Consider the following 22,147-nt stretch of genomic DNA (forward strand, 5'->3'; position numbering starts at 1 on the left):
GAGCAGAAAGCTGTGTGATGGACAAAATCATTACTAGCTGGTCTTAAATACTTCCTGCTATTGAAGGCAAATAACAAGAACCAGAAAGGTCAGAAGTGCAAATATCAAGGTGTTAGAGGCAGCAATCTGTTACAGTACCTACCTGAAGTCTCAATCAAGGGTTACAGCCCTCTGTATTAATACTCTGGAAAAATAAAGTAATTCCTGCCATGAATTGCTTCTTGCATTAGGTTATAACAAAATGCAAGAGCTGGATGAAATGCAGCCTGCATGGAATTGAAATGAGGAATTGGAAAGTAAGGAGCAAATCATACATAATAAATAAATGGATAGCAAGAAATAGAGGTGCCTATCATATGGGAACTGAGATGCTGAACAAAAAGTGTTGTGCTCCTGGCTGTTCTAATAATCTGATAATTTTTTTTTTTTCATTTGAAGTTCAAAAACTTTATGAAAAATCAGCTCTTAAGTCTGTAAAATGTAAAGTGTGTAAATATACTACATTAATGCCTTGCTGTCTGAAGTTCAGCCTTTTGGTATTGCAGACTTTGTGTGGTCCTACTTTTTTAATTTTAGGTTCTTGGAGGTAGATTAAAAAGTCTTCCATTTTTATGGTACTGTGTAAGGCTGCCTGTAGATATTTTTGCTTTTAGTCTTTGGATGCCAAGAAATCTTGACTGTATTTTTGGTGTGGTTAATGTGAATGAGAGAGGCAACTTCATAGATACAGCTCCCATCTTGAAAATTCAAGGTGAAAATTTGCATCTTGCCTAATGGTTGCTATTTTTGTGGTTAAAAGGTTTCTTTTTCCTCATATAATTTTATTAAGAACAAACATTTTTTTGTCATTGCCTCTTAGTGCTCAAGCCCATTAGAGCACTCTCTGGGTATCCCAAAAATTCACATAATCAGTACTGTGCTCATCCTTGTCTCTCTCTGCATCCATATTGTGGTAGTTATAATTTGATGTCTTACCTCCAGCAATTGTACTGAAACACAAACTCTAATGTTCTTAGACTGGAAAAGTCCTTTTGGCTTCCAGCTCTGGAGAATAAATACCACGCTGTTTCTGGAAAGAAGCTTTAATTCTATTATGCATCAAATAATTAGAAAAAATACTCAGTATGTCTGTCTTTGCAGAATTGTTGTTCCAAGCCCTAATTAGTGCTACTTGCAGGACAGTATTGAATATAAGGATTTGTTCAGAGCAAGTACAGCTGTAATTAATCTCTGCATTCCCATCAAGAAATGCTGGCACATGCTGTGAGAAACAAGGAAGGAAACTTTCAGTTCAGGCTGCCTGAGCCAGTACCCGACTGCAGCTCAAAACCACTGGAGTAATCTCTTTATCCCTTCCTATCCCTTCCAGGGAAGTTCTGGGCAGAAACAAATCTAACCCAGTGCCCAGCCTTTAGCTTTTGATTGTGCTGTTTAATTTCCATATTCAGAAAGCTTCTAGTGGATCTCACTAATTCAGGAGACCTCAAAATTGGTACAGATTCCCAGTAATGAGAAGGTCTTCCAGAAGTCTGAGCAAGTACATTTAAAGGTACTCTCTGTACACAACCAAGGGAGCCTAATGAACAGTTCCTACAGAAATGAAGGGGAAGCAGGAGAGATCATATATATGAAGTAATGAGTGTATGTATAGGTTAAACCCATGGCAGCACATGAGGACAACTTTTATTCTTGTTGCAGCAAAATAGCTGTATTAGGCAGGTGCATATATGTTTGTATTTGTTTACACTGAAGTCTAAAAACAATCAGAGAACACTTTCTAGTGAGAGGGCTGCTTTCTACCATTCAGTCTCAAAAATCTAACTGAAGTGGAGACTGATATTTGTGTTCTCTCATATGTTTTCAAGGTTTTTGGTGAAGTAAAGCAATGTGCACTAATTGAAGATTCAGCAAGGCCTGTCTTAGCTATGTAAAAGAAAATAGAGGGCTTCTGCAACTTGCTATGTGCTGTATTAGCAGTTTCCTGATCCTATGGCTGGTTTCAGGAACTTAGACAACAACAACAAAAAAAAGCACTGCAAAAGAAGATGTGAACAGTTTTGTTTGGGTTTTGGTTTTTTGTTTTTTTAACCTGTCTGTGCTCAGAAGAGCAGTGCTGACAATGCACTGAAGAAAGTTCCAGTTTTACAAATCATCCTTTTGCACTTCATAATGCAGTTTTCTTTCACAATGGAACCAGACCTTGTTCTCTCCACCTTTAATTGGGAGAGCAAGCAAGGGTGATCTTAGTGTCTTTCAAAATTCTCTAAAATGTTCCCCTGAGGAAAAGCTGTAAGAGGTTAAGGCTTGGATTTTTCAATGGGGTCACTGTATTTAATAGGATAATGGGTAATGAATGCTTACAGGCTTTCCTGAATATCCTAGTTTACAGTAAGCTGTGTAGGATCAAGAGTAAGTAACAAACACAAATGAACAAAATAAGCAAAACATTAAAAACTAGGTCTGAGGAAGTCTTCCTGGCATATCTTCTGGATCTTTATACTTTAGAGAGCAGATATTTGATGTTGTTCTTGTCACACTGACAGTGAATTATGTTTAATGAGTCTGTGTTCTTTGAAAGACAGGAATTGGCAGAAAGCTGAAAAGGAAAATGCAGGCAGGGCAGTTAGGTAGTGATAACTTGTTGAGGTGTTGTACTCTTGCTAGCTCTCCAAACCTGGATCCTTTTGCAATGATTTCTGAAAATACTGTAACTTTCTTAAAGATACTTCTCTTCTCTTTGCTGTCTCCCTAACAAGCCTGCTCTGCCTTAAAACATTGAGTGCTTTGCTCAAGATTTTGTGCAAGGATGGAGCTTGGCTTGGGCTGTAGTTCTGTGACAGGGTAATCACAGTGAGCAATAGGAAATGGTGGTTTAAGGAGTTCTGCTTTGCACTGTGCTTTTGCTTATATTGGCACAACTGATTTTTTGGAAGCTCTGCTGTAAATTGGGAAGCTCATCAGAGGCAGAGCCCAGCCCTGTGACTGACTGTAAGCACAGCCAAGGTAGTGACATGCTCTGGTGTTGGGGAGGAACAAGCAGCTGGCATTGCAAGTGATCAGGAGACACCTTAACCTGGTGCTTGCCAGGGAATAGTGGCAATGTCTTAATCTCACTGATCCTGCACCCAAGCAATGGTTCCTTTCCTCATGCTGAAATAAGATGCCTGTACTTCCAGGGTGCTGTTTAGTTTTGTAGATGTTTGTGTTCCAAGTCATCAGAGTATCTGCAGCATTTACACCCTGTTCAAAATCAAAGCTGTTCCACGGGTGGTAAGCACAGAGGAGGAGGTGGTGAAGAGATGAAGAAACAAAGTGACTTTTGAATTTCTTTTGCATGAGAGATGTGCAACAGTGGAGGTTTTCCTAAATTAGATGACTTAGGGATGAATCTGAAGACAATCCCATGCCAGAAAATGTCTTGGAGGTTCCATGCAGCCACAAACCAATCAGGTGATAATTGAACACTTAATAGAAAGAGCAGAGCTGGTGTCTTCTCAAAGGAGAAGAATAAGTTTAGCTCAATACTCTGCATCTCCTTTTTTTGAATCTGCACTAGCTGGGGAGGTTTTCTGTTACAAAGGCAGAAGTCAGAATGCTCTCTTCTCATTAGTTTGCAGTTTTACTTAAGGCAGCTCTGTGGATTAAGCCTATTTTGCTCTATTATTGACATAGTATTTGGGGGAGGAAAACTTGGAAACATCATGCAAGATTTTCTGTTTGAGAAAGTGGAAAACATGTTGCTCTGAGAAGTAATTTATTGACACCTTTCAAATGTCTCCTCTGTATACAACACAGATTCCTGCAGCTCAGACTGTGGCAGACTTGTGCTTCACTTGGCTTTACTCCTGAATAAACTGTTGGGTGTTTGTCCTTAGAAGGTCTGCTCTCCACCACACCCCTAAGGCCTCTTAATTTGGCTTGCTTTTCTTGATATTCACTTCATTCTACTTTGGAAAAGTCAGGAAAATTTTAAAAAAAGGTGGCTTATTAATTGAACGGTTTCCCCTCTAATTCCATCTCTGAATTCAGCACATTTAAGACTTAGATCCATCTAGAATGAGTCTGGTCAGAGTGCAGTACTGAATCAATACTGATGTTAGATGGGGGCAGAAGGCATAAGAACCACTTATGTATACTTTTTCCTGACTTCTTTCTCCCAGTCCAGCACATGCATTCTAAAATAGGAGGAGTTCAGATGGCTGTCTGCATGGCTGGACTGTTCTCCCTCTGCAGTTCAGTGGGATGTGACTGGAGCTTTAATTAGGAATGGTTTTTATAGGCCAGTCTGCTCAACAGCATGTTGATGTTTGTTAAATACACTTGGGTTTCCACTGTGGCTTCTTTAATTTACGTGTGTAGATGAGGCCTGAAGGATGGAAGCTAAGTCATTTGTTTCAGATTGCTTATTTCATATTTAGATTTGTTTCCACATGCTTATCGTGCTTAATTTATATAAAGCAGATGCACATGAAGGTAAGTAAAAAATAAAGCTTTTCATTTGTTACAAGATATTAACATGACTTGTGGATTTTTTTCCCCCCACTAGTGATCTCTGGGATTTACAGGTGCATGTAAAGGTCATGCTTTGTACAAGTCAGTTCCAATCTCAAGTGTAAGTGGGTGAAGGAGAGATGCTGAGTAGCTTCTCAGCTGAGAACAAGCTGGTGTACATAGTGGAATTCCACTGCTTTAAGAAGTCACTGGAAAGCAAGTGTAGTGACAGCTGGCAGAACCTGCACTCCATAGTTCAAAGTTGGTCAGGCTCTTTGAATTAACAAATACCAAGCTATTATTGAAAAATGTTTTTTGTTACTAGGGCAAACCATTTTTGAAAATCAGACACAGGAACTGGCTGGAAGAATCCCTCAGGTTTGGAAGCTTTGTGTTTGCTGTAGCTGAGCAAACAGAAATTACAGAGGTAATGGGTATGGTGAAAAACTACAGAGTAGTGCAAACAAAGTGGGGCTTTTTTTCTGCACTCCACTGCCTGTGCAATTGTTTTTATAGGAATTAAAGTGTTAAATAGCACATCTGAGTGCAACTAAAATGTAACTTGCATTTTGCTTCAATCTAATTTCTACCTAAAACCTAATTTCCAGATACTGAACAGCTTTCTGAATTTTGAAAGACAGTCATTTAAGTCTGTCAGATCTAAAAACACCTTGGGGCTATGCATAAAGACAAAATGAGAAAATATTTTTCTAAAACAAATGTTGAAACAAATGTAAGGGATAAATTACTTTTCCCAATCCTCCTGGCCATGTTTTAACAACAGACATAGACAGGATTGCAATAAAACATGTCTGAGCTGATGTTTCCACAGAAAGGGCACCAGGACACTGCAACAAATACTGTTGTGTAGAAGTGGAGTAGGAAGCATTGTTCTGAGAGGTACTCAGGGTTATTCCTGTTGTATATATGTATTCAAGTTGCTGAGCTTTCCAGCTGGCTACCTGCCATGGAAAAGTCCAAGCTCCATATTCTCTCATGGTTGGTGTTAGCTTCCTTTTTCATCCCACAAGGTCTAAGATATTATTTCCCAGCCCTTTTATCTGATAGGATTTGAAGGAGAAACTCATTGGTAAACTTGTGATTCAGTCTTGATCAGATGGTCATTCCTGCTGACCAGATTAATTCATACACTGATATTTTATGTCAGTATCTATTCTAGTTCTCCGAATGTCTTCTGTAATTTTCAGGTTTGCTTTACTGAGCTGCTGAAAACAAAGCATGGGACTGGGGTCACATAGTAACATGATTCTGCCATCATTCCTGGTGATCTATAAAAACCTTCAGTTGCTTCTGAATTCTGATGTGTTAGTTGGGAACTCTGGTTTTGTGTGGCAGCTGCCTGCTGAGAATAAAATGGGATCATTTGGTAGTGATTGAGCAGAACCTTGTATTCATCCTTCCGTTTACTGCTCAAAGTTTTTAACTGTGGCAAGATTGCTGCTTTCTGTTGCTTTCCCTTGGGAGTTTTACCCCTCTGTGCTGGGAATGAGAAGTGGGGCTGGCGTGCATTCGTTCAACCTCACCAAGAACCTGGGGTGCCTGAGATGAAAGGGTTCTGGCAGCACTTTTAGACAATGTATTTGCTTAGACAGTTGGCAGGGAAACAGGAAGGAATCCTTTCCTGGGATGCTTATGCCTAGGTCTGCCATCCATTCCTGCCAGGGTATGTGTGTGAGCTGGGCACGGTGCTGGATGCAGTCATCAGACTTCTTTTAGCTGCTCAAACACAACCATGATTTTTCTGCATGAATTGGGTGTCCATCCCCTGGCATCTGCTCCTTGGATCTTGCTAGTTGGAAGTCAGTGAAGGCTAGGAAATGCTAAATCACTGTAGCTAATGTGTGAGTCTTTGTGGATATGAATTTCTCTAGAATTCTTTTTTTTAAAGCACAAGAATTTAACCCTTTTGTATTTCACTGTGCATCTATGTGGGTTTTTTAATGGCCAGTACTCTTTTCTCTTCTGTTTGCACCTGGTTTTCTTCCAGTCAGAGCAAATCTGTGAAACAGAAAAAGCAGTGATGAACTCAGTAGGAGTTAAATCAAAATGAGAGGAGTTTTCATGCATGTTTCTTGAAGCATAGTGTAGGATGATGAGCATGTTTTAATTCTTAGCAGAAAATGCCTTTGTTTCTTGACACACTGTTGCTAGTGTGCATATTTGAGGCACATGGACAGAATTATTAACATAGTATCAAGAGCAATTTAGCTCATCGACATCCTAGAATTCTGGAAACACCTAGAATTCTGGAAAAAAATAACATTTTTCTTGCAACACTTTCTCACAGCATTGCTGTATTTAATTGCTGGGAAAAGCCAGCAAGTGTAGGAGTTGCCCTTCACCACAAGAACTCTGCTTCTGTTAGCAATATCTCTTAGCTGTAAAGCTAGAACTTCAGTTGGCCACAATATTTATCAGTGATGTAGGAGCTCAGGCATCTTGAGGAAAATTAAATATCACCTTTTTTTTTTTTTTTTTTTTTTTTTTATCCTGGGTTGGCCAGTGTGTCACATAAAATGAATTTACAGAAAGCAACCTGGCTTGAACAAACCCCTCTTTGCCTTGCTTGTTCACACTGAGCTGACAAATAATGAATTTTTAAAAATATTTCAAACTTTCTACTGCCTATGTATTAGATGTTAAAGATTAGGTAGGTTTTGGAAGAAGCTCAGAACCAAAGAGTACTTTTTTTTGTAGTTGATATATTTGTAGGGTACAGATAGCAACAACTTGGATAAGCAGTGGACTTGCTGGATGGAAGCCAATAGCTCAGTCTGGTGTTAAGGAGGAAGTTAAAGAACATTTGAGGTTTGATAGAATTCTGTATGGCTTAAATAAGGAGAAAGGGTTAGTCTCTGCCTTGATTGAATGAAAATTTAATGTTTGTTTTGAGTCAATAAATTTCACTGCCCAGACAGGGTGTAGAACACCTGTAGAACAGAATCCCAGCCTAGAACGTTCATCAGCATTTCAGGGCAATTTATGTTACCTCAGCATCCTTGTGAGGGAATTTTTAGCAAGCACAGACTTGCTTATCTCCTTGAAAAATAATACTTAATTCATCAGCTGTCCCAGAGAAGAGAGCACGCTTTCTGCTGTAGTAAATCCATGCCCTGCTACTAATGAGGCTGAAAAAAAGTGGAGATTTAGAAGTAATCTGTTGAAAGAGCCTGCAGGTTCAGGGAAGGGAAGGGATGGTGTTCGTTTATAGTTGTACCTCATGAGGATTTTAACCCTCCATCTTCCAGGGCTGGTGGAGGATTGCTGTTTCCCTGGTCCAAATCTTAGATGAGGAGCCTGGAGTTGTGTCTGGGTGTTCGCTTCAAAGGATTAAGGTGGCAAGTTGCTAACCTGCTTGTTGTGATCATTAGGTCAGATTTCCTCTGTTTCTCAGTCCTGCTGGTGGATGTTTTACAACTCTTGAATGGAGGAAGGGTTACAAACACTGCTGCTCTTTTATTCAGGTGACTGCTGCAGGTTCAGTAGCAGTCTCTGGTAGTTACAGTATCTGTTCAGACCCTGTGTTTTGCTGTATTTGTGGGAATCTTGTTAGATCTGTATTATAAGCTTCCTTGAAGTATAAAGTTTCCTTCCTGTGTGGTTTAATTCATCAGCTGAAAGAAGCTGAGACTGACAGGTCTACCTTAAACTGTGCACTCTAAATTTAGCAGCTAGGGACAGTGATCAGGAAGGGCTAAATTAATATTATGTCAAAAAGGCCTTGGGACAAGGAAAAACAAAAAAAAACCAATGTGGAACAGAGGGTTCCCTTTCAAGTGTTCTAGTTCAGAGCAGAATGTAGAGAAACTGCTTTTTAGCAGGAAGAGTTTGAGTCTGTATTTTAGGGGACTGGACAATAGGATGTTTGATTATCATTCATGATCTAACCAACTGCCACTTTGAATAGCTGGCTGAGGGCTACAGGGGCAAGCTGATAAATTCTAGCCTTGCAGAACATTTCTTCTTATTACTGAGTTCCTGTGGATATTTTAAAGCAATCTACATGCAGTCTGCTGTGCAGTTATTTTTATTAAACGAGTGCTGTTAGTGACTCTGTCCAAGTATTTTCTGCTTTCTTTTTGCCATGAGGCTATCAAGGGCAAAGGAATTGATGTCAGATTAGTTGTAATGTTTCTTTAGGGAGATTTCTTCTGTGCAATGAACTTTGCCTGAACAGTCAGATGTTATTTTCAAGGTAACTTATTTGACCATAAAGTTAAGATGACATTCATATAGTACAAAACATATAGAGTAAAACAGAATAAATATTTCTTTTTAATTTTGTGGGATTTGCCCTCTGAGAATGCTGTCTTGAAAATAATGTAGACTACAGAAGAGCAACATTAGAGCACTATTTCAGGAAGCAAGTGTATATGTTTACATTTTACCTTTTCCTCCCTTTCTCCTACTCCACCAGTCAGTTTTTAAGCAAATCATCATTCTCTGGCTTTATCAAAATACTGCAGATAGGCAGTTTAAAAAAAAATAAATATATATAGTCCAGTAGTGGTGTTGCACTGTGGAACTTGTGGGCTCATTTAGGCCTCCTGTTTGTGTTTCTTGGTTCCCCCCATTCCCAGATGTGCAGTGACTCATCCTGCTGGACAATGGGAACAGCATCTCTTATTCCTTCACTTGGTCCCAGTTGGCAGAGCTTTTACTCAGAGGATATCTGTTGCAGAGAGAGACAAGATTAGTGGTGAGAGACTGAATCATCCAACTTCTGTGGTGAGCAAGAAGTTAAGGAAGACCAATGGTCTGTGCATGCCCTGGTGTACTCAAAAGGAGTATCAGAATTATATAAAATCAATAATTCAGAGGTCGTTCTTCCCTCCCCTACTGTTGTCCCAGAAAACACAGAGTGCATGGATGGAAAGACATCATTGTGACATCTTTTCTTTTTATCCCTCCTCAGCTGGTTTGTATCAGCAGCAGAACAGATCATGTCAAGCTTTGCTGTTAGAACTTTCAAGTGAGAAATACACTATTAGTTAAAAATATTTTTTTAAAAAATAGAGACAAATTAAATAATTTTGGATCTTAAGAAAAAAAATGAAATAGTGTACTAATGAGGAAATGTGTGATTTGAGTCCATTTTAAATCTGAAAATACAGAAGTTCAACAATCTTCTGTGAAGATAGTTCACCTAAGGAAGTGTCTTGAGCTGCCACAGCTTGAAAAACCAGGCTCTGACCTTTTGTGTAGTGGTTTGTTTTGTTTTGTTTAAGTTAATGCACCATGATATGATTATCTGTAGGTATTTAAATATTTTATAAATAACTGGCTTTCACTTATTTTGCTGCTTGCAAGCATAGTTCAAAATAGACTGCAGTGTTCCAGAAAACTTTTTTTTTCTGGTTTCATTAAAATAGTGGGCTTGAAGTCATCAGTCTGCAAAAACTAAAAAGATTTTTAATACCTGATGAATCCGTTGCAAATATTTGTTGCCATTTCTGTAGGAAGTTCTGCCAGTGAACTGGGTATATCTGGTTAAGATCTGGGAGAAGAAAATGTTTGAAGTGCTAAGCCAGCTTTTGAATGTAGTTGAATGACTTCTGACCAACCCTGAAAAACAGCTGAAAAAGCCAAACCAGCTTGTTTGTGATCGGTGTCTTCAAGAGAAAAGAAGAATTAAAGATGAGAAAAAACCTAATAAGTTTTTATTTTGATAGTGATTTGCATTGAAGGGAAAACCTTGTGAACAATTGATAAACTATTTTTTTATATATGTACATATACAGACAGCTATATTTGTGTATAAGCATGAAATAGTGTTGCATAAATTACAGTTTATTGATGGAATTCAAAGTTGCATTCAAGTGAAGATTGATATAAAGCTAAATAAGCTTCACTTCTGGATCTAATGAATACTGCTACCTACTTTCCCTGGATGGCAAGAAAAATACTAAAAGCTAAATAAATGTTCAGTTGATACAATTGTTGTGATTTCACATACTAACACAAAGCAGTCCTAACACCTGGAACTCCCATGTTTTCCTCTCTAAAATACAAGTTATTCATCCAGTCAGTTGGTGCCACCTGGAGTTGTTCTGTGCTGCCACCTGGATGAACTCCAATATTCCACATGTTTCCCAGGAGCAAGCAAGTTTTCTGTGAATCAGAGTAAGATGTGGAGCAGTTACTCAAAGTCTTTGGAGTTGTAACTGAGCCCACGCTTCCACGGGCCATAGCACAAGACTTGATCAGGAAATCAGCTTTAAAGTAGGAGGTTTTGAGTCTGTGGTGTGGGTGTAGAGTTGGGGCTTTTTTGGGAGGGGTTGGGTTGGTTGTTTTGGTTTTATTTTTCTTCAGGTTTGTGTACTTCTATGTTTTGAGGTTTTCTTAACCCTCTGGAGCTGGAGAGGGATTTGTTGTTTTGACTGGAAACAGATATTTTTACTTAAGTATTGAATGTCTTGGAATTATGTTCGAGAAGAGACTAATCAGACACCTTCAGATGTGTCAGACCATGTGTATGGTGTTACCATCTGCTCCAGCAACCTGTTTTGGCTACCCAGCTGTCCAGGTGTTTTGCAATTACTGCTTAAAATTTCCCAGAATTAATTACTTGGCTTAATTGCAATGTTACAAAAAGCTGCAGAAGAAACCAGAGAAGTTTGAAGTTTTTCCATGGCGCTGCACAAACAAATGTGGTTTGTTGGTTTTTTTCCATTGATCATATTATTTTCTTACCTTCTTATAAGTGTGTGAAATGTTAAACTGAGTGTGTGGGGTAGGAAGTAGGGGAGGCAGAAGCTGTAAATCAGGTAAACCTGCTTGTGTGTCCCAGCAGTTTACATGCATCCAGCTGTTTCCTGCTCCCAGCGTGGGAGGCTGTACGGACAAGGCAAGGACACTGAAAGCATCTGTGGAGAGAATAGGAACAAGTTCTATCAGCCCTGACCCATTTGCAGTCTTGTTGCCCATCTAAAGGCATTGTGTAAGACAATGCACAATAGATAGAGAAAGGGTTGTGTGGGTTTTTTTGTAGCTTCAATGACCTTTTCTTTTGGGGCTGTCCTGTCTCCTAAATATGACTAATGCTGTACAGGAAGACCTTTTCTCTTACTCATGCAGTCTGTGATATCTCTTCTGATCCAGCAGAGTGCCAAAAAAGACAGGAAATTACTTTCACCTTATGAAAATTCATGATTGTAAGGAAGCTCTTAGAGCAATTGTTCTTTGCAAACTTCCCTTCCCAAAGTCTTTTTTTTCTGCTAGTGATCCACTGTGAATCTCTTGCAATACATGGTTGTTCTTTTGCAAATATGTGTGTCCTCTCTCCTCTAAGAAAAGACACTTCCAGTGTTAAATATTAGGAAATAACTGACACAGCCCTAGTCTGTGATATATGTAATGTGTTTTGCTGCCAAAGTTGTTAAAAGGCAGCAGAATTTTCCATTTTATCATTCTTACAACATGGCTATGACTGCAAGACACGTGTCCCAAACAATGAAGAATACTTTCTTGCTGAACAGATCATCAGCTGCAGAAGTGGAAGGGAAATGTTTGAAGGAGAAGGGGCTTCTGCCAAAGTTTGCTGCACTCCAAAAGCTCAGTCTGCATCTATATGGAAACAACTTTATTACATCTGAGAAGTAATGTGCAGGGCTTCTCATATCCATTAATGTGAAGTGGCACTTGATTTGAGTGTGATATAGGAGCAAGCTTGTTTAAAAAATAATAAAAAAAAAGCCAAAACCACAAAACCTCTTGCACATTTTCACACAAGAATAAATAAATTTCTTTGTAAGCATTGCTTATGGTCTTCTCAATATAGCTGCTGGAGGACTTGGTACAAGATGTGCAAATCCATGATAATAACTCCTGAGCGTGCAAGGGAAACTATCTGTGAAAGAGAAATTTCTTCTGAATGTTCTGGATTTTGGGAAGTGTTTTTGACAAATTGTGGGTGGCTTAAATATTTCACTTTCCTAAAGATATTCCAACTAGTCTAGGATATGCTTTTTTTTTTCACTGTTACAAATTTTGAACAAAATGCAATGTTTTCCTGTAAACATGTTCTGATTTTGCTGCCACACAGTGTAACATCATTTATCATAAAAGGGCCAAAAAACTGAATTCTTTGACTCAAAGGACTGACTTTAACAACACTTCTTTTTCATTGTAGAGACTTATTTGCTAGATTTCAATGCTTGTTCAGATATCTGCTCAACTTTGATTTTTCTAGATTTAATACAGAAATCTTTTTAGAAGGAATATTACCTTAACACACACTTTTGTGGTATCCTATGGCAGCTCCACTTCATCAGCAGCAGTTGGTGTGAATGGAGCCAAGTAGTATTTCTGTGGTGTCAGTTCCTGAAGCATATCAGGATGTTGGCCAAGCTTCCACTTGTGATAATGCTCAGAGCTCTGTGTATGTGAGGCAGTGAAAAGGCCATACCTTGGCTGAACTTGCTATCCTAGAAACAAGCTTAGTTCTCCTCTTTTTTTCCACAGGGTGAATCAGTGAAATACTTCCTGGATAACCTGGATAGGATCGGCCAGCTGGTAAGACAAATATTTTCTCTTTCCAAACCAAAAGAGCTCAGAGCAATAGTGGAAGCTTAGGTGTGCTTTTTGGTTTGGTTTTGCTTTCTTTTTAATAATGCATTAAAGCTTCAGTGCTCTTTATAAATAAACTCCAGCCTTACGAAACTGAAGCTTAGTACTTGCTTAATCTTTCTGACAAACACAAATACTGTTTATAGAAGTCATATTGCTGCATGTATTTTCTTGTTTCAGTCCTTCTGCACAGTCTCTGGATCTCATTCACTTTTCATGATGATTTGAGAGCTGGTGCCACTGAAGGTAGCAGAATGCAACCTGACCAAATAAAAAAATGAAAAAAAAATTAGTAGGACTCATAGTATTCAAAGTCTGTAATGAAAGTATCTGTCAGGAGACTTAGAGAAAAAAGGGAGGTGATTTTCCCGTATAGTTACAGTGATAAGCTTTTGAAGAACAAATCTCTCTGCAGTGATGGGCTGGACTGCAAACTGCAGTGCAATGTGCTCCTCTACTCACTGGTCATGGAGTATGAACCTGGAAGAAGTATTTTCACTACAGCTCTCAAAATCTCCTTTACAAGAGTAATGAACTACAAAAGATTTTTATAAAAAATTCCTTTCAGTGGTGACTTCTTTACTGAACACTGCCTAAATGGCAATAACACTGTAGCTCAGAATTTCATAATGGAAAAAAATTCAGCCTGAAAGTGAGGCTTGAAGAATAAGAATGAGAATAAATGCATGAATCCTGTATTTTTGTTCTCATAAGTCTCAGGATCTTCTATAGCTGCTTATTTGTGTTGAAAATGATCAACGGTCCATTATATTAAATTTGAATATTCATTTGTCACTTGCCAGTTAAAAAAAACCAGGTGTCTTGTTGATTTTTTTTTTTCCCCATCACTTCAATCTTCTGGCATGAGACAGCCTTTTTGAATGACTTATTTTTGACACTTTTCTCCTTTCTTTTACAGAATTATTTCCCTAGCAAGCAAGATATTTTGCTGGCTAGAAAAGCCACCAAGGGGATAGTAGAGCACGACTTCATCATTAAAAAAATACCTTTCAAGATGGTGGATGTGGGTGGACAGAGATCTCAGCGTCAGAAGTGGTTCCAGTGTTTTGATGGGATAACTTCCATTTTGTTCATGGTCTCCTCCAGCGAGTACGATCAGGTCCTCATGGAGGACCGGCGCACAAACAGACTCGTGGAGTCCATGAACATCTTTGAGACAATAGTCAACAACAAGCTGTTCTTCAATGTTTCCATCATCCTATTCCTCAACAAGATGGATCTGCTCGTAGAGAAGGTAAAGACTGTCAGCATTAAGAAGTATTTCTCGGACTTCAAAGGTGACCCTCACAGGCTAGAAGATGTGCAACGTTACCTGGTGCAGTGCTTTGACAGGAAGAGGAGGAACCGCAGCAAGCCGCTCTTCCACCACTTCACCACTGCCATAGACACTGAAAACATCCGTTTTGTCTTTCATGCTGTGAAGGACACCATCCTTCAAGAGAATCTGAAGGACATTATGTTGCAGTGAAGGAGAGCAGCCAGTGTTCTGTGTAAAATTTCCCAGAGGGTTAGATCAAAGTTTTTCCACCTGTCTTTATGGCCCTCGCATGTGGTGTAGGACCCGTGCTAATTACTTGGCTCAGGAATGCTGTAAAAACAAGCCAGTCCCAACAGAGGAGCTATAGGCTGAAGGAGTCAAATGTTGATGTGAGCTACTGAATCATTTGGACTAGAAACACTACTGAAACCTGGCCATTGTAGGTTCTGTACCTAGTTTGGAATGCTGAGTAACACAACCACCTTCTGCCTTCTTAGAGAAAAGGAATCTCTGACAAACTGTCTATGGAAGACACATTGTTTTAAATGAATATGCTAATTTTTCAGAGACACTAATCATACAAACTGCCTTTTTTTTTTTTCCTTTGTAGTTTGGAGGTGCTGATTGGATCAAACTAACCTAAACATAATGAGATTGGCAGCTGTATTGGAGAACATCAATGGAAGTTCCATTTTTAACCCCTAGGAATGTAACCATCTTGTGTGCATGTTCAGCTTTGCCAAAGCAATTGTCATTGTGGATGCACAGCTCTTGTCTGAAGGCTTTGCATGATTCTGAGGCAAAAGTCCAAAACTAAGAGGAAAGCCCATGTTGGAGTAGATTGGGTGGGAAGTTAATGCCTCACTGATAAAGAGAAGGGGTAATTTTGCACTATGTGTGAAGGGTATTAGATCATGGTAAAACTGATTTCCTTGGTGAAGCACCCAACCATGTATCTGCACAGTGGGTGCTTGATTGAGATGTAATTCATGGAAATGCAGCACTGTTCTCACCCCCCCCTCACCCCCCCAGCAGGCACTGTTTGGGAAGGTTCAGTATCTCATGTGACAGGGCTTTATCTGTATCCAGAAGTTTGAAAGCTGATCAAACTCTTAAGCAGAGGTTTTGGTAGTACAGCAGCTGCTTGATTAGTTCCCAAGAGCTGACTTTGGAGGAAGAGTGAACACCCTAGAGATCCCAGTTTTACAGCTGCACTGATGTATTTGGACAGCAAAACCTGGCTGTCACTTAGCCTTTAATCTGTGTCTTAATGGGATCTTTAGCCTGTAGTAATGCACATTAATTCTGAGTACAGTCAGGCTTGAAGTTGCCCATTTTGGGCAATGGTTTGTGTGTGCAATTGCAAGAGGCTATGAGAAGTGTTGCTACAAACTGTTAATTTCCCAGTTCTCTCAGTCTGTGTAACTATCAGGTGCCTTTTGTTTGTGTGCAAACATATCAGATCTTTTCTACTACAGTGGGGTACACGGGCAAACTGAAGATCTGCCTTTTATATCAAGGTTGTAGTGCTATCCTTTAGGTAACTTTCAAACATAGCTTACTGTGCAATTTTTGTCATAGTTTTTATCTGAGAATAAAAACCTGAAGGGCTGTTTGTACCCGTAAAAAGTCAGCAGATTCCCTGGAGTTCTTCTCCCCTTTGAGCCTGTAATGGCATGTCAAAACAAGCAACATTTTACTTCAGCTGGTAATCCCATGGGAAATGTGGTCAAAAAAGTCCTGTTCCGTTGTCCTTTCATGTTAATTTGGATAAAATCTGGAATCTTTCTTCCTCTCTGAAGCTTGCAGATGTTCATATCAGTATTTCTTTGTCATTTCCTAATGTAGGAGTCTCATGGCTTTCTTTGTGCAGGCTTCAGAGTGGAAAAGATGTGGTTATTTCAGTGCTATGTAACTTGCTTATTGAGGTAAGAAGCAGCTGAAAAGTTGCAGATGGGAAAATCTAACTTAAATGTGAGCAAATTAAACAGGAATTACCTTCCTTGTAACAAGTCTTAGTTTTGCCAGGACCAACTCTGTCTTTTAAATATTTATTCATTTTTAACCTTGAAGGGGAAAAATGGTATGTGGCTCTAATATTCAGATGGGGGGAAACTCTTAAGATTATATTACATTTGAAAGGTAAATGTTTCAACACAGAGGGATGCAAACAAGCTTACTCATCACATAAGATTTGTTTCTCTAAGCTAACCCATTTGTTTGGCTGAAGACTAACACTGTTTTCAAAGCTTTCAGATCTTCTTGGAGTTCTTGGTAGTGGTTTCCACTTCACACAAGACACTGGGAAAGAGGAGGCTGTTTTGGGCTGACCTGACTTCTAGGTTGACTTGACTTTATTTCCTAGTTTGCAGTGAGCTTTATTCTTTCACTAAATTTTCTTGGTGGGTTACTATCATGCTTGTTTTCTCAAACGAGTTAAGCATTCCCTTTCAGCTGTATTTTTTCTCAAGAATTACCTCAGATTTATGTCTAAGTCTACTGTAGTTTTACCTGGGAGGCACAGCATGGAATTTCCTGTTGCATTTTTCTGTTCATGACCATCCATGATTTTGTATCCTTGGTCACCTTACCAATTTAAAATTCTGAACAGAGCTAATAGTAGAACTTATTTAAAGTAACTTAATCTGCACCTGGAAGAGTGTGAAATATCTCTTATTGAGCTCTCAAGGTTTTTTGTTTTGTTTTTTTTTTGTCTGATGTGGTAGTTTTGCACACTAACTCAGAGTTTTAGGGAACCAGTCTTATCACCTCAGGCCCATTATTGCCTTTTGTTTTATTGATAAAATGGACCTTAGTGTGATGCTATGGACTGCAGATAAAAATCAGTAGCTTGGCTCTGTATGCTGTGTTCTGTTGAACTTTGAATAGTGATGGTTCACACCAGGGTACCCAAGATCAGGAAACTCTGCTTGTAAAAGTCAAGCACTTCTCAAACTCACACAGAATCTGGCCTGGGAGTTAAAAGGACTTCTTTTTTTTTTTTTTTTTTTTAAGTGGCAGCTTTCTCTGAGAAATATGCTCCACTTTCTTGCCATGGCTGAGGGCTTTTGTGTTTGGAGGGTTTTTTTCAAGGTAAGTTGTAGTATAATAAAGCCAGAAAGTCATGTTATGGTAAATCAGTTAGACATGAAAGCAGAATTTAGGTAGGTTGGATCACATGAACATCTCAGGACAGGCTTGGTTGGTTGCTTAGTCCTTTCTCAAGCAACAAATAGAAAATTTTATTTTAAGTGACATCCTGGAGAACTTTGCAGGTAAACACAGCTGGAGAGAACATCTTTTTTTGTTAACTTTATAGGCTTATTGTTCATTTGGCCAGTCAGGAAATGGGTCACAGGCAGGATGATAATCAGATGGAGACCTTGAACAACAACTTTTTAAAAATAAAAAAGAGTGAGCAGCCTTTTGCTGTCCCTTCTCTGACACCCACAGGTCAGTGACCAGTGAGGGGATGTTGCAAGCAGGTTGTCTCAGAAGGACAAAGAAAGGAAGTGCTTGCAGCTTGTGCTTGCAGGAGATGTGTGTAATCTTGCAGTTAAAGGAGAGAAACTAACAGTTAGCTAGTTTGTTAGGGAGTCATTTATCAAACACTACTAATTTGGCCTCAAAATAGGCTTTAAGCTAATACAGGGTGTCAGTCAGTACCATTCCTTCAGACTGCAGTGCTGTCATTCTCTGAGTAATGTTTGGGTGGCATTACAAAGTGACATGGTGAATTGGAATCAAAAAGGAAAAAGAGTTTTCTGTGACATTTTTAATAAGCAGTTGTCACTTTGAAGGAATTAAATAGTTCTTAATGTAGAAAGGAAATAAATACCAGTTATGGAATGGAAATTACTGGCCACTCAGCTTTACACTATAACTCAAAGATCCTTCCAGTTTGACACCAAGGATTGATCTTTCTTTATTTCATATGACAGCATAGGTTATTTGAGTTATTAACTTGATAGTATATACATTTTTTTTTAAATACTGCTGTGCAAAACCTAGAGTTAGGCATGTTACAGGCATGAAGAAGCTCCTGAAAATGACTGTTTGTAGGCTTTCTGAGCCAACTAAATCCTGAACCTCAGCCAAGCAAGCAGAGAGGAGAAATGAGTGAAATGGAATAGGAAGAGCTCATCTGTGTATGGCACTGCAGACCAAAATTTAATTCCATCAGAATAGCTAAAAGAATTTTTGGCATGCGAAATCGTGCATTTGAAAAGTGTGTCTCATCCTGTCTGTAGGTTATGTGCTTATCCCCCTCCAAGTATTCACCAGGCCTGGTTACTGTATCTGCAAAGAATTAAAGGCATTAAAAGAACAGACATGGAACCAGCTTTCTTATGTGTCAGACAACTACCTTCCAAACAGTATCATTTTAGAAAACAAGCCCTTTGCTGCCTTTCTGAATCTTAACTTCATGTTTTGGAGTCTTTTCTCTGTATGTTCTTCTTTAGTTCTCCTGGAAACAAAACATTCTGCTGCATGGAACTGCAGGATTTCTGTAAAAGGCCCTCTGATTTTCAAGCAGTGAGTTTTGATACCTGCCTTAGTTTTATTTGTCAGCAGATTTTCAGGAGTGCTTTCTGGGCTGACAATTTGATGCATGCCAGCTTGAGACTCATACAGTGCAGCTTGTCATGTGAGCCAAACACTGATCTCTCATGATAACTATATTGATAACTCTAAGTTTAGTAGTAGCCTCTTTTCTATATAATTTTTCTAGTGTTAAATCACATGGGGTAGTCAGGGGTTTTAATATAGCACTGCCAACTCTTTACCTCAGTACATTCTTCATTAATTCTCCAGCACAGGGAGTGGTGGGTCAGGTGTTTCAGTAGCAACCATCAAACATCTGTGCCTACTTCTGTGAATGGGTTTTTAACAGATTTCTGGGGAGTATCTGTGAAGGGACAGGAAGACTGACTGGCATGGTCTGGGCCAGACTTGGGCTGAGTGAATATTGACTCCATGCACTTATAGATGAGGACTGGCTTAGCCTAGTGAAGAAGGAACTGGCAAGACAATACAAGCCCTAGTGCTTTTTAATATTGCCTGTTTTGTAATTAGCTGGGGTGATCTCTGCTTTGTGCTGTGAAGTGGGCACTTCTTTGTTTTAACACTTCTCTAGGTTTTTTTACATAGATGGATATGAGTAAAGCCAGAATATTTGGAGCTGAAACTGCTGCTCCACTAACCAGGTGATGCTCCCTTTGCTCATCTTGGTGGCTGGAAGTTTGGCTTGATTCTCAAAGGTTTTATCTTTCTAATGGCATTTGGAAAGCAGTGTTGAAGCTTGTCTGTGTGTTGATATGCTTGTTTTCTTGTTGGGTGGGGAGTATGGAGGTTCTAGATTGTCAGTGCTAGTGGTTTTGTGCCTGACTTGATGAACTGTATCACAATCTGGCTCTTGGCCTGTGTCCAAGAGTCATAGCTTCTGTGAAAATATTTACAGCCAGAGAGGGGAAAAAAAAAACCAAACCAAAACAACAAAGCAGCACTGACTTCCAAGGTGGATGTTCTGGTGAAAGAACCAAGGTATGTTGGAAGGGAGCAAGAGAGGGGAGCTGTTTTCTACACAGATCCCAAAGGCTGATGGTGCTTGGAGACTGTTGAAGTGCAATGCCATCTGCATTGACCCCAAAAGCTTTGAGTGACTCCAAAGAGCTATTGGCTGTGAATTAACAGCAGCAGGCTGGCAAGGTTGGCCCTGCTGTAGCTGCCCACCCTTCCATTGTAAATCTCTCTTCATCTTTTTATAACTGGGTGTTAAAACTCAACTCCTATTAAAACATGATACCCAGCTCTCTGGCCAGACAGTGGATCTTGCTCCTTTCTAACAGCCACTTAACCTTTCTTCAAGGTAGCAGAGCATGAGAAGTATTTCAGGGGAATGGCTAGGGAAGAGACTATTTCCATTATTTCAATAAAAACTACAACTGATGGAGAGTAAATTTTTATTTTTGGTAAGACCTGAGAAAGCATCTTGGAAGGGAAGAAACAGATTTTGACTATCACTGCTTCTCTGCTGATACTACTTCTAAATCTCTTGTGCTGAGCTTGTGTGCAGGTGGTTGGGCACAAAAACTGAGAGGAGAACAGGGAGAAGGGGAATGTGGAAAAGAAATGATCTTTGGTAGTTCAGGAGGCATGGAAAGCATGCTGGGGGGATTTAGGTTTGGGAAGATGTTCAAACTCCCATTTGCATTGAAGCCATTAATTATCTTTAGGATAATGAGGGTTTTTTCTAGTGAACAGGCTATGGAATCTGGCATGTGTAACGAGCTTGGGTTGATGATACATTGATGATACAGTATTTCTGGAGACTCCACTTAACAAAATGGCTGGTTATTTATTGCTCTTGTGATGAGTTGTCTTGTTTATGGAATCATTATGTATTAAAGCAAACTGACAAAAACCAAGTTATCTCATGACACAATCATGTAGCTAGGAAGCCAATTAATGTTTCCTTTTATTCTGCAATTTACTTGCTCTCTGGTGCCTATGCATTGTAACACTCATACTATGCAATATCATTCTTTTTTTAAAGCAGTTCACTGCATTGGGCAAGAAAGGCCTGGGTTTAGCCTTAATTTTCTAACAATTCACAGGAAAGTACTTTAAAAACAGTGACAGACTAAAAGAAGGTGAAAAATGCATAAAGTAAAAGCACAGTTCCAGACTGCTCACATAAGTGTCTTTCTAGCACCAAAACAGCATCCATGATAGAAGCAGCTACTTGCTGTATTAGTTTCAATTTATGAAAACTGTGTACTAGATAAAATTATATTGTGATGTGTAAAAAGTGTATTTTATAGCTTTGGTGACTTAGTTTACTGTTTTGTATATATGAATTTTATAAATCTATTAAAAGTTGACTTGTTATACTGTTCTTCATGGTTTCCACCTTTCAGTAGAGTCTAAAGTGACATTTTTGCTTTGCTTAAAACTTTTCTGCAGGAGGGACACTTTTTGAATAGATTACACCATGGACTGCATAAAACCACAGCAGCCACACAGTAAAATCTTATTCTGTGATCTTGATGAATCTTTTACCTCTCCAGTTCTGCTCTGTCATTCTTCTCAAGTGTGTCTGGGAATTGAAAGCTGGTGAAACTTATATAAAACTTCCAACCCTTTGGAAGTCTGTATCATTTCACAATAGCTGATTTGGGTATTAGAGCTGATGGGAAGTGGAAGGGGAGCACTGCTGGAGTTTGTGCTTACATATTTGAAGCTCAGCAAGAAAAGATAACTATGCCTGATGAGTTGGCAACACCTGTTAGAGATTCCTTGTCTGCTGTGTAGTATCTGATAATAGCCAGTCCCCTGGTGGACTCGTGGTACAGAGCCATTGACCTTTGGAGAGTCATCAGTATTTCCTGTCTTCCAGCACTGCCAGCCTGGCATCAACTGATTCTGCCAGAACTTGAGCTCCATTTCTTAGGAATGTTGTTAACCTTTCCTCACTTGTACTTCCAAAGGTCACATCTGGCACATTTTTGTAGCAAGTCTTCCTTGTGGGAACTGTTAATGGCCAGTTAATTAGATTGGCAGGTACACAACTGGAGACACTTCATGGAATGTTGTTTCTTTGGGGATTTTTGTTTGTTTGTTTGTTTTACTAATCATTGGAAATGTGAGGTCCTCAGCTACATCAGCCTTTTGGTTATGGTTGATTTTTTTGTTTTTCCTGGAGGTGATGAGCTCTCTCAGGAAAACAATGTGTAATGCTGGTGTTCAGCATGTCTGAAAATGAGAGCAGATGAATTGCAAATTCTC

General features: G+C 39.2%; 1 protein-coding gene across 1 annotated transcript in view; it reads left to right on the top strand.

The window, feature by feature from the left end:
- The window catches only part of GNA12 (G protein subunit alpha 12), a 39,490-nt gene extending 18,233 nt beyond the window's left edge, over nucleotides 1-21,257 (top strand). Inside the window, exons 3-4 of the mRNA XM_030459568.1 lie at nucleotides 12,976-13,026; nucleotides 14,000-21,257. Of these exons, the coding sequence (XP_030315428.1) occupies nucleotides 12,976-13,026; nucleotides 14,000-14,569 (621 nt within the window). The 3' untranslated portion in view covers nucleotides 14,570-21,257. The remainder of the gene's footprint in view (nucleotides 1-12,975; nucleotides 13,027-13,999) is intronic.
- Nucleotides 21,258-22,147: the final 890 nt, after the last annotated feature.

The sequence above is a fragment of the Calypte anna genome, chromosome 14 (genome assembly GCF_003957555.1).
Source record: "Calypte anna isolate BGI_N300 chromosome 14, bCalAnn1_v1.p, whole genome shotgun sequence".
Lineage (NCBI taxonomy): Eukaryota > Metazoa > Chordata > Aves > Apodiformes > Trochilidae > Calypte > Calypte anna.